Raw genomic sequence first — 14,378 nt, forward strand, 5'->3', positions numbered from 1 at the left:
CCACTGAAAGAGGATTTTTTCCCTAAGAAGTTCATATCAAATTTTTTAAGTTATTTACTGGATCCATAAATTGACTTGCCTCCCTTTTCTTCATTTCAGTGGTCCCCCTAGGTGATGTGGCTTCAAAGAAGAGGTTCTTAAAAGAATCATGTCTAAATAACAGACTCACTTTAATTTCCTTCATTGACTGATTGACAGACAACAGTATTTGTGTTTATTTGAGCTGACCATTTAACCCCATTTGTAGAGATCTTAAAATATTTGCATAAAATCTTTTAGGTTGACTGCTTTTACTATTGTGAGAACCTTTTGTTAGAATTTTATTATTATTTGCTTAGGTCTTCATGGTAACTATGTCAGTATAATCAATTATGTATGTGATTTCATGTCTATCTTCACACAAAAACAATAAATTCTATGAAATAAATATAATGCACAAAAGGTAACCTAGTTTGATTTCCAACTGGCATATTTTTCATTTTCAAATCCTCCTGTTTAATTGCAGAGAAGTCAAGACATTGGTATATAATTTATCGGTGTCTTAAATTTCAGACCAGTTTCGAAGGTATCTCTAGAGGATAAGAGTCATCAGCACAGGTACTTTAAATGACACTTAAGTTTACAGACCAAAAGCTCATCATAGAAGGAATTCCCATGAGATTCTCAAACATCTAAAACTTAAATAATTTAGGTTAAGAAAAAACCCCTCCTCTTTCTCTGATTTCTTGCTCCCCAGCTTTGGGCAATTAGCTTAGTAAAGTGGTTGAAATTGCTGGTCTGCCATTTGCCACATTTAGATCTTGGGCCAGCTGTTTAACCCTTCAGACCCTTCATGTCTGGTCTGAAAAACATGATTTCTGCCTCAGAGAAAACAGGAGGGGGCAAAAAGAGTGTGTTTCTCACAAGAACTCAAAAGTATGTCCTTTTTCTTCTTCTGATAGGTGGGGTGTAAGAAAATAAGGTAGTCTAAAAGGAGGTAAAGCAACAATATATTTGGGGGTATCATATGATAAAAATAATTTAGCTTAGCATTTCCTGGAGGCACAGATTTCTGGAGCTAGACAAGGATCTTGAAACTTTGTCAGCCAACCTCCCTTTTATGGAGGAGGAACCAATTTCTCACTGTCATTACAAGTAGGACAAGGGCCCTGCTAATAGAATAAAACTTTAACTCACTGAAGAAAAATGTGACTGAGAACCGTGAAAGTTTGTAAATTCATACACATAGGGAAAAAGCAAAATGAAATGTAAGGTCAGTTTATGTAGCTGAAGGTGAAGCATTGTTGAATAGTTGGAAAATGTGATGGACCCATTTCGGGCTCTTAGAATGCTATCTTGGGGGTAGGCTACATCTGAATATGTGATCATTTCTAAAGGCTGGAAGGATTGGCTAAACAAACATGTAGAAGAGCCTATCTTATGGTTAAGATCCTATGAATTTTTAATGCTCTTGGCAATATTTTTGACTGCTAATGTTTCATTTTCATTTCACTCAGAACTTGCAAGGTTATAATTACTAGTTGAAAATGCACATTCATTCACATTGATACAAGTAAAAAGGTTCAAAATCTTTGCAAAACTAAAAGTTCATTCAAGTTCATAGAAAAATCTAACTGCATTATTGGAAGGTAACCCAATCTGGCTTTTTCTCACATCACAGAAGGACAGGAGGTCTGGGGCCTGTCCTAGGTTACATGGCCGGGGAGTACCCAAGCGTCTTAGTGGCTGTTCCTTCTGCTGGAGCTGGTTGCTATTTTTAGGTTTTCAGTCTGAACAGGTATCTATGCTTCAGGCCAGAGTGGGCGAAGGTGTCTAGAACCTTCATCACCTCTGGTCAGGGACAGCCTGAGTCTCCCTCTCACTGGCTGCAGACCTCCTGCTGCTCTCTGCCCTGGGGGCCTCATGGGACATTGTAGACTCTGTTCTCCCAAGAAGTTTGGGCTTTCTACCTAGAAACTACAGGGACATGAAAATAAAAGCAATGATTTGCATGTGGTGCAGCTGTGGACACTCACCTATTAGGAAACGGGGATCTGTTACCCAGTCGTCAGCATACACTGCATATTGGGTCAAGTACCTGCTTTGCAAGTAGCCGTTGTAGGCACAGAACAAGCATCCAAACACCCATGAATGCAGAGGAATTGGTTTTCCTCCTCGAATCAGAAATGGGAAAATCAAGGACCTTAGGAAATAAGAGGCAGAAACAAATGTCAAAAACCCCAAATTAAAGACCATAATTTATGTAATTTTATTTTCAATGTCTTGAGTTCTTAGTCTTGCTTTCCTATGTAAATCTCACCCTCACTAGCACTCACGCTGGTTTACTGCATCTATGCTAAAAGCAGAGTTCCAGATCAAAGAAGTAGGCATGTTTCAATAAGGCACACCACAGCACACAAACTCAAGACTCTGTTTATGTACAATGTGAAATGGAGCATACTGAGCTATAGGAAACTGGAAGCTTCAAGAGGCTCTCAAAATTTCTACTGCCCTAAAACTACAAACTCGTCTAGGTTGGAGCACAAGGATGTGGAGTGCACCATTGCACCTTCCATCACCTTTACAATGCTCTCATTCTCTGAGCACCCATCACCTGCAAGGCTCCCCGCTGCCTGGGTAGGAGGCACTGTCATCTGCATTACGTGGGGATGAAGTTAAGACTGTCCGGGTGGTTAAGTAAACTGCTCAAGTTTACAGGGCCAGTGAGTTGAAGTGTAAATTTGGATGATTCAAAGGCCACGTTCTTTTTTTATACCACGTTGGCTTAGATGTACCCTACTAAAGACTAAAGACAGAAAATACAATTAAGTCATTAATTAAAAGGACAAGAAATTAGAAACTTTTTAAGAAAAGAGAAAGCAAAATTTTATTTTGTGTTTGAATTTTTTCTTTATATCAAAGAATCATTGAAAGAAACTGTTCTATAGACCTTAGGGGAATAGGAAAACATTATGAACAACTTTATGCCAATATGTTTGACAACCTGATGAAATAGGCAAAGTCATTGAAAGATACCAATGACCAAAATTAACCCAAGAAAAAAGAAACAACTTGAGTAGCACCGTATCAATGAAAGAAATGGAATTTAGACTTAGGAAATTTTAGAAAAGGCAGAACTGGGCTCAGAGGAGGAGATTAACTGCAAAGAGGCATGAAGGAAACTTTAGGGAATATTACTGCACTATATTTTGTCTTTAAAATTGAAGCCCAGGCACAGTGGCTCATGCCTGTAATCCCAGCATTCTGGGAGGTTAAAGTGAGATGATTACTTAAATCCAGGAGATTGAGACCAGCCTGAGCAACACAGCAAGACTCTGTCTCTACAAAAATTATAGAAAATTAGCTGAGTGCAGTAGCACACGCTTATAGGCCTAGCTATATAGGAGGCTGAAGTAAGACGATCCCTTGAGCTCAGTAATTTGAGGTTGGAGCAAGCTCTGATAAGGCCACTGCATTCTAGTCCTGGCAACAGAGTGAGACCATAATAGAGTAGGGAGAGGGCACTGGCCATAAGGGATTTTTTTTATTTATTATTAAATCATAGCTGTGTACATTAATGCAATCTTGGGGCACCATACACTGGTTTTATAGACTGTTTGACACATTTTCATCACACTGGTTAACATAGCCTTCCTGGCATTTTCTTAGTTATTGTGTTAAGACATTTACATTCTACATTTACTAAGTTTCACATGTACCTGTGTAAGATGCACTGCAGGTGTAATTCCACCAATCACCCTCCCTCCGCCCACCTCTCCCCTCCCTGCCCCCTTCCCCCAATCTTAGGTTTTAACTGGGTTATAGCTTTCATGTGAAAGCCATAAATTAGTTTCATAGTAGGCTGAGTACATTAGATACTTTTTCTTCCATTCTTGAGATACTTTACTAAGAAGAATATGTTCCAGCTCCATCCACGTAAACATGAAAGAGGTAAAGTCTCCATCTTTCTTTAAGGCTGCATAATATTCCATGGTGTACATATACCAAAATTTATTAGTCCATTCATGGATTGATGGGCACTTGGGCTTTTTCCATGACTTAGCAATTATAAATTGGGCTGCAATAAACATTCTGGTACAAATATCTTTGTTATAACGTGATTTTTGGTCTTCTGGGTATAGACCTAGTAGAGGAATTATAGGATTGAATGGCAGATCTATTTTTAGATCTCTAAGTGTTCTCCAAACATCTTTCCAAAAGGAATGTATTAATTTGCATTCATACCAGCAGTGTAGAAGTATTCCCTTTTCTCCACATCCACAACATCTCTGGTCTTGGGATTTTGTGATATGGGCTAACCTTACTGGAGTTAGATGATATCTCAAAGTAGTTTTGATTTGCATTTCTCTGGTGATTAAAGATGATGAGCATTTTTTCATATGTCCGTAGGCTGTGCACCTGTCTTCTTCAGAGAAGTTTCTCTTCAAGTCCCTTGCCCAGCCTGAGATGGGATCACTTGTTCTTTTCTTGCTTATACATTTGAGTTCTCTGTGGATTCTGGTTATTAAACCTTTGTCAGAGACATAACCTGTAAATATCTTCTCCCATTCTGAGGGCTGTTTGCTTGCTTTACTTACTGTGTTCTTGGCTGTGCAGAAGCTTTTTAGTTTGATCAGGTCCCAGTAGTGTATTTTTGAAGCTGCTTCAATTGCCCGGGGGGTCCTCCTCATAAAATACTCTCCCAGACCGATTTCTTCAAGGGTTTTCCCTGCACTCTCTTCTAGTATTTTTATAGTTTCATGTCTTAAGTTTCAATCTTTGATCCAGTGAGAGTCTATCTTAGTTGATGGTGAAAGGTGTGGGTCCAGTTTCAGTCTTCCACAGGTTGCCAGCCAGTTCACCCAGCACCATTTGTTAAATAGGGCATCTTTTCCCCACTGAATGTTTTTAATTGGCTTGTCAAAGATCAAATAACGGTAAGTAGCTGGATTCATCTCTTGGTTCTCTATTCTGTTCCAGACATCTGCTTCTCTGCTTTTGTGCCAGTACCATGTGAGGGAATTTTTTTATAGGAATTACACAACTGTGCATAATCAGTAATTCATTAAACTACAAGCTTAAAAATGGGTGAATTTTATTATTTGTAAATTATACTTCAATACCACAGGAAAAACTTAAAAGCTTACTATTTGTTTCCATTGTAGCCATCTACTCCAGGGTCAAATCATTACTAGTCATTCATTATTACTACAACGGTCATGGGAATAGCACTATAATAGTAATACAATGTTGGCTATGCATCTTCACACATTCGCCCATCAACAATATTGCTCAACTCCTTGGAAAATAATAGTAATACAATGTTGACTACACATCCTGAATGTACTCTCCCATCAGTAGTATCGCTCAGCTCCTCGGAGAACATTCATATGAATCAGTCTTTAAGAGTCTCATTTTATTCAGGCCAGTCCCCCAACATGGCTTCATACAGGTTTTAAGCAAAGCACTTGTTGGACATTAAGTGTCCATTTGGCTAATGTGTCATCAGTGGGGTATTAATTCCCCTGACAGTTGTAATGTTGGCAAGCATCTGACAAAGAACAAGGAACCCAGCCATTTCTCTCTGTACCTTAGAAACATGACTCCGACCAGGGCAGATACTTTGTACAGCGAGCTGATATTTGGAATGCAAATGTTAACAACTAGAATTTAGTCTTCACAGGAATGAGTATGTGTTTCTTGGGCCAGTATAGGCTCCTTTAAAACAGGCTGAGCTGCTGACCTGCGGTATTTACGCATTGTTGTTCCTTTCACCGCACCCCTTACTTCTCAACCAGGACAAAAGGCCTTGAGTTAGACCCAGAAAACAACAGAATTAATGGCATATAACAGAAGGATTCACATTCTACCCTGAGCATACAGACTTGAGAAATACCAAGAGTAAGCATCCTCACCTCTGAATTCAGCTTAGGGGAGTCTCAACATAGCAAAGGTGAGAGGGGATGTGATGTCACTGTGACAAAGTCGAGAAGAAACTTCCCCAGGAGTTATCGTCTTAAGAAATTTTCCAGTAGTCAAACTGCAGGACAGAACTGAGAAAATGACAGAATTCTCACTTTAAAAAATACGGAAAAAAAAAAAACAGGAAATAAGAATCGTGGTGGGTGCAGGGCCTGGATTTAGTTTAGAAGGATGTCTGTTAAAATACACAGCACTCACTTCACAACGAGTGAAAAAAATCCATCTTAAATTCAATACATGATAATAGGAAGGCAAAATCAAAGAGAGGAAGGCAAAAAATTAGGAAGCGTGAAATATACAGAATAGATACTAAAAGAAAATGGTCTAAGAAAGACTTCCACACTGCATGTCACAAATTTTAAGCAACAGACAAATGAAGTGTCAAACAAGTACTCCGAGGAAGCATTCTGGGTACTTGGTGGAGTTTCCAGCAAGGCTATGACAACTATATAGCTCACACTTTCATCCTATGTCTCCCACTTCATTCCAAATTCTGGGCTGAATTCTGAACTCATCAACATGAGCTGGGATCTTATAAAAATAAAACCCAAACTTCTCTCTTGCTTTGTTTCATATTCCTTTTACTCATGGGTCAGTAATATCCTGGGTCTATGATATAAATGAGAATCTAGACCACATGTGTTGTTAAACTAAGGCCCATAAACCAAAACAAGTTTAACATCTGTTTTTGCACAGCCTTGAGCTAAGAACAGCTTTTATATTTTCCAATATTTAAAAAAAGTGAAAGGAATATATATTTTTTGAGAGATAGAGTCTCACGCTGTCTACAAATCAGTGACAGAGTTTTCTTTTTTTTTTTGACACTGAAATACATTTTATTAATAAAGATGTTGAGATGAACATACCAATTTAATACAAAAAGTTTGTAAACTCAACAATATTACACTGAAGCACACAACAGTCTCATTCAGTTATTTTAGTTTACAGACAATTTAATTAATATTTCCTCTATTTATTCCTCCTCTACTTCCCATTGCATGGCTCACACCTCTATCACTGCATACCCATCATGTCAAAACCAGAAAAGTGGACTTCGAAGACACAGTGGAATTGTTACTGCATCAAATGGAAAAGCATTCCTTAGTATGCAGTAACACTAGAGCTATGTTGATAGAAAACAGAAGCTGATATTATCAGATTCAATATCCATCACAATTTTCTCAACTCACAGAAAAGCGATAGTAAGGGAAATTAGAAAATTTAAAACAGAAGTTCATCATAGAATTCCTCCATGAGTGAAATGAAAGTGAGGCTACAACCACATTATCAAGCAGGTCATTTGTGAGTGAAGCAAGAAAAGTTGTATATCAATAGTGAGCTAATTAATTGCAGCTGCTAAAGAGGCATGTCCAGATCATAAAACTAAAACGGCCTTTCAGAGATAACAACTGCTTGAGGAGTTAAGGACATCAGGAGGAATGCTAGCAGTTAGTTAAAGAACCAGGCAAATCTTGCCTTGCAAAGCATCTTTGCTGGCTCCCAGTGCGTCTATGGATGTCACCGATACTGCTCAGTTGTTTATTTGAGGACTCAACGTCAACGTTGAAGTGACTGAAGAATGAGCCTCTCTAAATTGTCTCTGTGGAACAACTATAGGTGAGAATGTGTTCAAAGATGTTGAGAAACACAAATTCAGTAAAATCTGAAGTGGAATCTACTAAGATGTTACAATTGATAGTGGTAAAAACGTATGTAACAGAAAAACCAAAAAATCACTCATTTACAAGACATGTGAAAGTGTAATATAGTAAAAGCTATTTCTTGCATCAGAAAACCTACAATGTGTGACTGAGCCAACTGTGTCAATAGTGAATGTGACAATCCTTCCTATGGATTTAACTATCATAAGTTCTGTAACTCTTTGTCAGAAATAAAATAACTATTCTGATTTATCCTACCACACAGTCATTTGATGATTTAGTAAAGTTTTGTTGAGCTCAGAGCTGAGAATAAAACGTTCTGAACAAGAACTGCCCTCAACTACCATTACTGAGCTCTGAAGGGCTTTAGAAAGTAGCTTTTGTTACATACTTGATTACGTAACCTAATAAATTCAATCTAAAATTATAAGGCAAAACATCATTTATGTGCAAAACTTCTACTACATTAAAGTTATTTCATTGACAACATTGTTTGAATCACAATGCTACAAGTACCTTTTATGCTATTAAAATTTTAAAAAGTGAGCTCTCCATTCTCATATATATTTGCAGTAGACAGAATTTCTAAGCTCAAATTACTGTTCCAGCAGTGTTTGTGAACCTGGATTTTCATATTTCAAAATCCACTTAACTATGTAATTGAGGATTTGCCACCTAATTATCATTAGGAAGATATCAATGTGCAATGTAATGATATACTAGAAAGCAAAATCTAATGAAATTCCATGATTGCCTTCCAAGTGATGAATATGCTCAATTAAACCAGATACTGTGAACTAATACCAACATTTGGATTTCCAAAGAAAAAATACATAATATCTACTTATAGATAAGCACTAAGCAATGAAAATTTATAACAGATTTTGATAATAGGGAACACGAACTTTGAATTTTAATAAGTTAAAAGGTTTTCCTTATCAAAAAAACAAAAAAATAATAATTTTATTCTTTTTATTAGGCCTGTATTACAAAACTTGCACTAAGAATTATAGTTTGAATTTGATGATGAAAAATTCTATGAAAACCTGTTCTCTCCTTATTAAGTGCTTATACAGTACCTTAGGTCACAGGAGCTATGTTCTGGAGAGATCACTTTGACATCCTTACAGAGTATTCTGGCACAAGGCACTGGCCTGTTGTTGTAGTCTGGGCTTGTCTGTTTATCTACAGTTACAGGACGGTCCCTATTGTGCATATGCCCTGTGGGAAACGGGAAGATATTACCAAAGGACCTAAGGAGAAGGTTTGTTCCTCTCTTTGGTCTCATATGAATTCTAGAAAAGTGGAGAAGATGGAAACCAGTTCCTTATGTTGCTCTCTGATCCATCCCTTGAAGGGAATGGCAGTGATCTGATGCCTACAGCCCTGGCCATAAAACCATTGAAGTCAATAGGAGAACATGGGCTGCTGCCTATGTCCTCAGACCTCTGGGAGAAGCCTCATACCTTCCAGAGAGCTCTGACAGGGTCCAGTGTGCTATCAGCTGCGAGGACACACTGGCCTCTCTGAGGCGAGCACTCTTCTCCCTCTTGGCATCTTTTAGAACATTCTTCTTCTCTTGGTTCATTCCTTTTAGCTGCACTTATTCCCCTTCTTTGGAAATCCATGTAACTATTACCAGCAAAGGTTTTCCTTTGACTGGGGCTGTTTTGGAACCAGAAAAGTGATTGGGGAGGGAGGTTATCTGAGTTTGCATAACTCTAGAGCAGTGATTTTCAACTGGTGTGCTGTGAGAGGATCTTAAGTGTGCCATGCAAATTTTTAGAGATCATTATTTAAATTATTTTCAAAAGAAGTTCAAAGCACTATAAGTATATTTTCCCCCACCCCTGTAAGTATATTTTTCTAGTCTTTTTAAAAAAAATCAACATAATTTAAGTGTACTGTGGAAGTTTATATATAGGTTCAAGTGTACCATAAAAAAAAAAAAAAGGGTTGAAAAACACTGCTCTGGAGGGACAATGTACTTTACAGATCACAGTGGATCCCAGGAAGTTTATGAGAACAAATTGACAGGGTCACTTAAGACACAGGGTAGTCTCAATAGTAAAAAAGGTGGGTGTACCTGCCTGGATACAAACCACTCATGGACCTACATAGCACGAGGGCCCAGGGCTTGGGCCAGCTCAGTTATAATGAGCATGGATGTTCACAGTTGATACCTCTGATGGTATCTTATTTATACTCAAAATCACACATTCAAACAGAAACTGTATGAAATGACTTAATCTTCCTGGAGAAAATGTACCGAAGGAGAAGTCAAAAATCTCTTAAGATGGAAATCATCTTTAATGGAATCTAGGAAGCCCTTGTACTAAAACTAAAAAGTAGAGAGGCTCATGCCCAAAGGAAGAGATATTGGACTGAAGTAGATAGAAGCTGAATGTGAGGATCTCTGCACTGAGAGGACTGCATGTGGTACAATCACCCAGGCTGAATCAAGTGGCAGAAACAAGAAAGTGGGAGAAAAACAACAGGTATGAGCCCAGCTGCCAGAGGAAGGGAGACCCCCTTCCCCCAAATGGGAGCTCCATGGTGGGCGACCAGTCAGCCAGCGAACTGGGTTCAAAAGTCTCCTCACCTTATCCCATGGGAGAGTAGTTGCTAAGTCCCAGTCCTCCTTCATTATTGAGGTCCCACCACTGAGATGAGGCCCCATTCTGTTTGGCACAATAGACCAAATATTTTTCCTACAATCCTGAGCACCCAGATGCCCTTCCCCAACCCTAGTTGTGCTGGGAGGACTGGCCCCCTGTAGAGTCTGGAGTGTTTGGTGAACTCGCTGAGAACTTGGGAAATCTACCGGCCGCAGAGCTACAGCATGAGAATAGTAGTACAGCAGTCCAAGTTTTTGTGGGGAGAGGGTGAACTACCCATCTCCAGATCCTCAGGAATTCTCAGCAGCTCTGGTTTTTGCCCTTCAGGTCAACTTCTGAGCTCTGTTAGGTAGGCAGGCCCAGTGCTTAAAAGACTTCGACTTGTGACTGAACTTTGGATCTGCCCCTCTGCCAGGCTCTCTGAGCTTGAATGTATGGGCAGGTGGGTGTCTAAGTGACTGTGGACTTATCTTTGGATCTCTGGCCTCCTCCAGTGCAGTGGTGGCACTGCAACAGTGAGGAGTGGACTCAACAGGGACAACCTATCAATTCAACTAAAAAAGTATAATCAACATATTAAAAAAGAGAAAAAGAGGAAGAAGCTGAAAATATTCATGAGGAGGAATTAGCTGAAGAACTCTGGCAACATAAAAAATCAGAGCAGATCAATGCCTCTTGGGGACATCAAAGAAAATACAACAGAGAATCTCATCCACAGAGAAATTACTGAAATTTCAGGAACAGAATTTAATATGGATGGCAAATAAAGTAATTGTAATGGAGGAAAAGATGGAAACAGAGAACCAAAAAACAGTTCAGAAATTGTCTCAAGAAATTAATGAATTCAAAGACAAAGTTACCAAGGATATGGACAAAATGAGGAAAGACATAGCAGAGGTTAAGGAATTGAAAAAGGTATTAGAGGAGCTTCAAAATACAGTAATGTCCCTCAGAAATAGAGTTCATCAGTGTGAAGGAAGAATCTCAGATAAAGAAGACAAAACTTTTGAACTACCCCTATCATTCAAAGAGGTAGAAAAACGGAGAAAAAGAACATAATATTCCCCAAGAGAGTTACGGGATCATTCCAAGAAATCAAACATCTGAATTATAGGGATTCCTGAAGGAGAAGAAGATGGTCTCAAAGGCACAAATTCTCTGCTCCAAGACATTATGGCAGAAAACTTCCCAAGTATTGCAAGAGATACAGAAATTTTCATAGATAGTTTCAGAATCCCAGCACGACTCAATCCAAACAAAGCATCTCCTAGACCAGGCGTCCTCAAACTGCGGCCTGTGGGCCACATGAAGCCGTGTGAATTGTATTTGTTCCCGTTTTGTTTTTTACTTCAAAATAAGATATGTGCAGTGTGCATAGGAATTTGTTCATATATATATTTTTTTTAAATATAGTCCGACCCTCCAACGGTCTGAGGGACAGTGAATTGGCCCCCTGTTTAAAAAGTTTGAGGATGCCTGTCCTAGACACATTGTAATTAATTTTGCCAATGTTAGTATGACGGAGAAACTTCTGCAAGCATCCAGACGTAAGAAAAGTATTACTTACAAAAGTATTACTTACAAAGGGAAAAGTATAAGGATGACTGCAGATCTTTCAGCCAAAACCTTTCAAGGCAGAAAAGGATGGTCATTGACCTTCAACCTTCTTAAACAAAACAATTTCCAGCCCACGATCCTATACCCTGCTAAACTGAATTTGAATTGTGATGGAAAAATCAAATACTTCATTGATATCCACAAGCTGAAGAAATTTGCCATGACTCAACCAGCTCTGCAGGAAATACTCAGACCCATTCTTCATAATCAACAGGCGGGTACACCACCAAAGTAAACCTACCCAGAAATTAAAAAAAAAAGCCTAGCTTCCACAATGGTGAGAGGCATAAAATTAAGGTCTAGACTCCTAAAAAGCAAGATGACCAAAACTCTGCCACATCTATCAATTCTCTCAATTAATGTGAGAGTTTGAATTCTCCTTTACAGAAGCATAGGCTGGCCAACTGGATATAAAAACTCAGGCCAGATATCTATTGCCTACCTCAACTCACCTTACCTCAAAAGATAAATCAATACTCAGGGTGAAGGGATGGGTATTCCAGGCAAAAGGAAAGCAAAAAAAAAAGCTGGGGTTGCAATCTTGTATGCAGATACAATGGGATTCAAACCAACAAAAATAATAAAGACAAAGATGGACCCTACCTGTTGGTCAAGGGAAACACACAGTACGAAGAGATTTTAATAGTTAAAATCTATGCACCCTACCTGAATGGTCCTCGATATATAAAACAAATCCTAACTGATCTGAACAATATGATATCTTCCTACACTATAATAGTTGGAGATTTTAAGACCCCCATTGGCAGTACTGGACAGATCCTACAAGCAGAAACTAAACAAAGAAATAATGGACTTAAACAAGACCCTAGAACTAAGAGACTTAACAGACATTTATAGACATTTATAGAACACTTTATCCTAACAAAACCAAACACACATTCTTCTCATCAGCCCATTGATCATCTTCCAAAATTGATCATATCTTAGGTCACAAGGCTAACCTCAAAAAATTCAAAACAATAGGAATTATCTGCTGTATCTTATCAGACCATCATTAGAATAAAAGTTGAACTCAACAGCAACACAAATCTTCATACTCAAATAAAATCATGGAAACTAAATAACATTATGCTGAATGATAGCTGGATCATAGATGAGATCAAGAAGAGATTAGATTTCTGGAACAAAATGATAATTAAGACACAAACTATCAAAACCTGTGAGATACTGTAAAGGTAGTCCTTAAAGGGAAATTTATAGCATCAGATGCCTTCATCAAGAAAACAGAAAAAGAGCAAATCAGCGACCTAATGGACTATCTCTAGCAACTGGAAAAGGAAGAACAATCTAATCCCAAACCCAGCAGAAGAAAAGAAAAATCATAATTAGAGCACAATGAAATGAAATTGAAAACATAAGAATTATTCAGAAGATCAGCAAAACAAAAAGTTGGTTCTTAGAAAAGATTAATAAAATTGATAAACCCTTGGCTAGACTAACCAGAAACAGAAAAACAAGATCTCTAATAACTACAATCAGAAATGATAAAGGGGAAATAACAACAGATGCCACAAAATACAAAAGATTCTCAACAATTACTATAAAAACTCTATTCCCAAAAATATGAAAATGTAGAAGAGATGGACTAATATCTGGAAGCACAATACCTTCCAAAACTCAGCCAGAAAGATTTAGAAATCTTGAATAGACCAATATCAAGTACTGAAATAGCATCAATTAGACAAAATCTCCCCAAAAAGAAAAGCCCTGAACCAGACAGTTTCACACCAGAATTCTATCAAACTTTCAAAGAGGAACTAGTTCCTATAATGCATAAACTTTTCCAAAATATAGAGAAAGAAGGAATCCTCCCCAAGACATTCTATGAAGCAAGTATCACCCTGATCCCAAAACCAGAAAAGGACTCAACAAAAAAAGAAAACTATAGACCAATATCGTTAATGAATATCAATGCAAAAATATTCAACAAGATATTAGCAAACAGAATACAACACATTAAAAAGGTTATACACCATCATCAAATGGGTTTTATCCCAGAGACACAAGGTTGGTTCAACACAAGCAAATCTATAAATATAATACACCACATAAATAGAATCAAAAACAAAGACCGTTTGATTCTTTCAATTGATGCAGAAAAGGCTTTTGACAATATCCAGCATCCTTTCATGATTAAAAACTCAAGAAAATAGGCTTAGAAGGAACATTCCTTAAGTTGATAGAGCAATGGTTCTCAACATTCCCAATGCCATGAACCTTTAATATGGTCCAAAGGGGTTGTGACTCACAGTTTGAGAACCCATGTTATAGAGGCTATCTACAGCAAACCTACAACTAATATCATATTGAATGGAGTAAAACTGAAAGCATTCCCACTCAAATCTGGAACCCAACAAGGATGCCCACTGCCTCCACTACTATTTAATATAATGTTGGAAGTCCCAGCCATCACAATCAGGCAAGAGAAGGAGATCAAAGGAATCCAAATGGGGACAGAGGAGGTCAAACTCTCCCTCTTCACAGATGACATGATCTTATA

General features: G+C 38.1%; 1 protein-coding gene across 1 annotated transcript in view; it reads right to left on the reverse strand.

The window, feature by feature from the left end:
- SRD5A1 (steroid 5 alpha-reductase 1) overlaps positions 1–14,378 on the reverse strand; it is a 35,336-nt gene that overhangs the window by 11,726 nt on the left and 9,232 nt on the right. The window contains exon 2 of the mRNA XM_053593195.1: positions 2,016–2,182. Within this exon, the coding sequence (XP_053449170.1) occupies positions 2,016–2,182 (167 nt within the window). The remainder of the gene's footprint in view (positions 1–2,015; positions 2,183–14,378) is intronic.

This window comes from Nycticebus coucang, chromosome 1, assembly GCF_027406575.1.
Source record: "Nycticebus coucang isolate mNycCou1 chromosome 1, mNycCou1.pri, whole genome shotgun sequence".
NCBI lineage: Eukaryota > Metazoa > Chordata > Mammalia > Primates > Lorisidae > Nycticebus > Nycticebus coucang.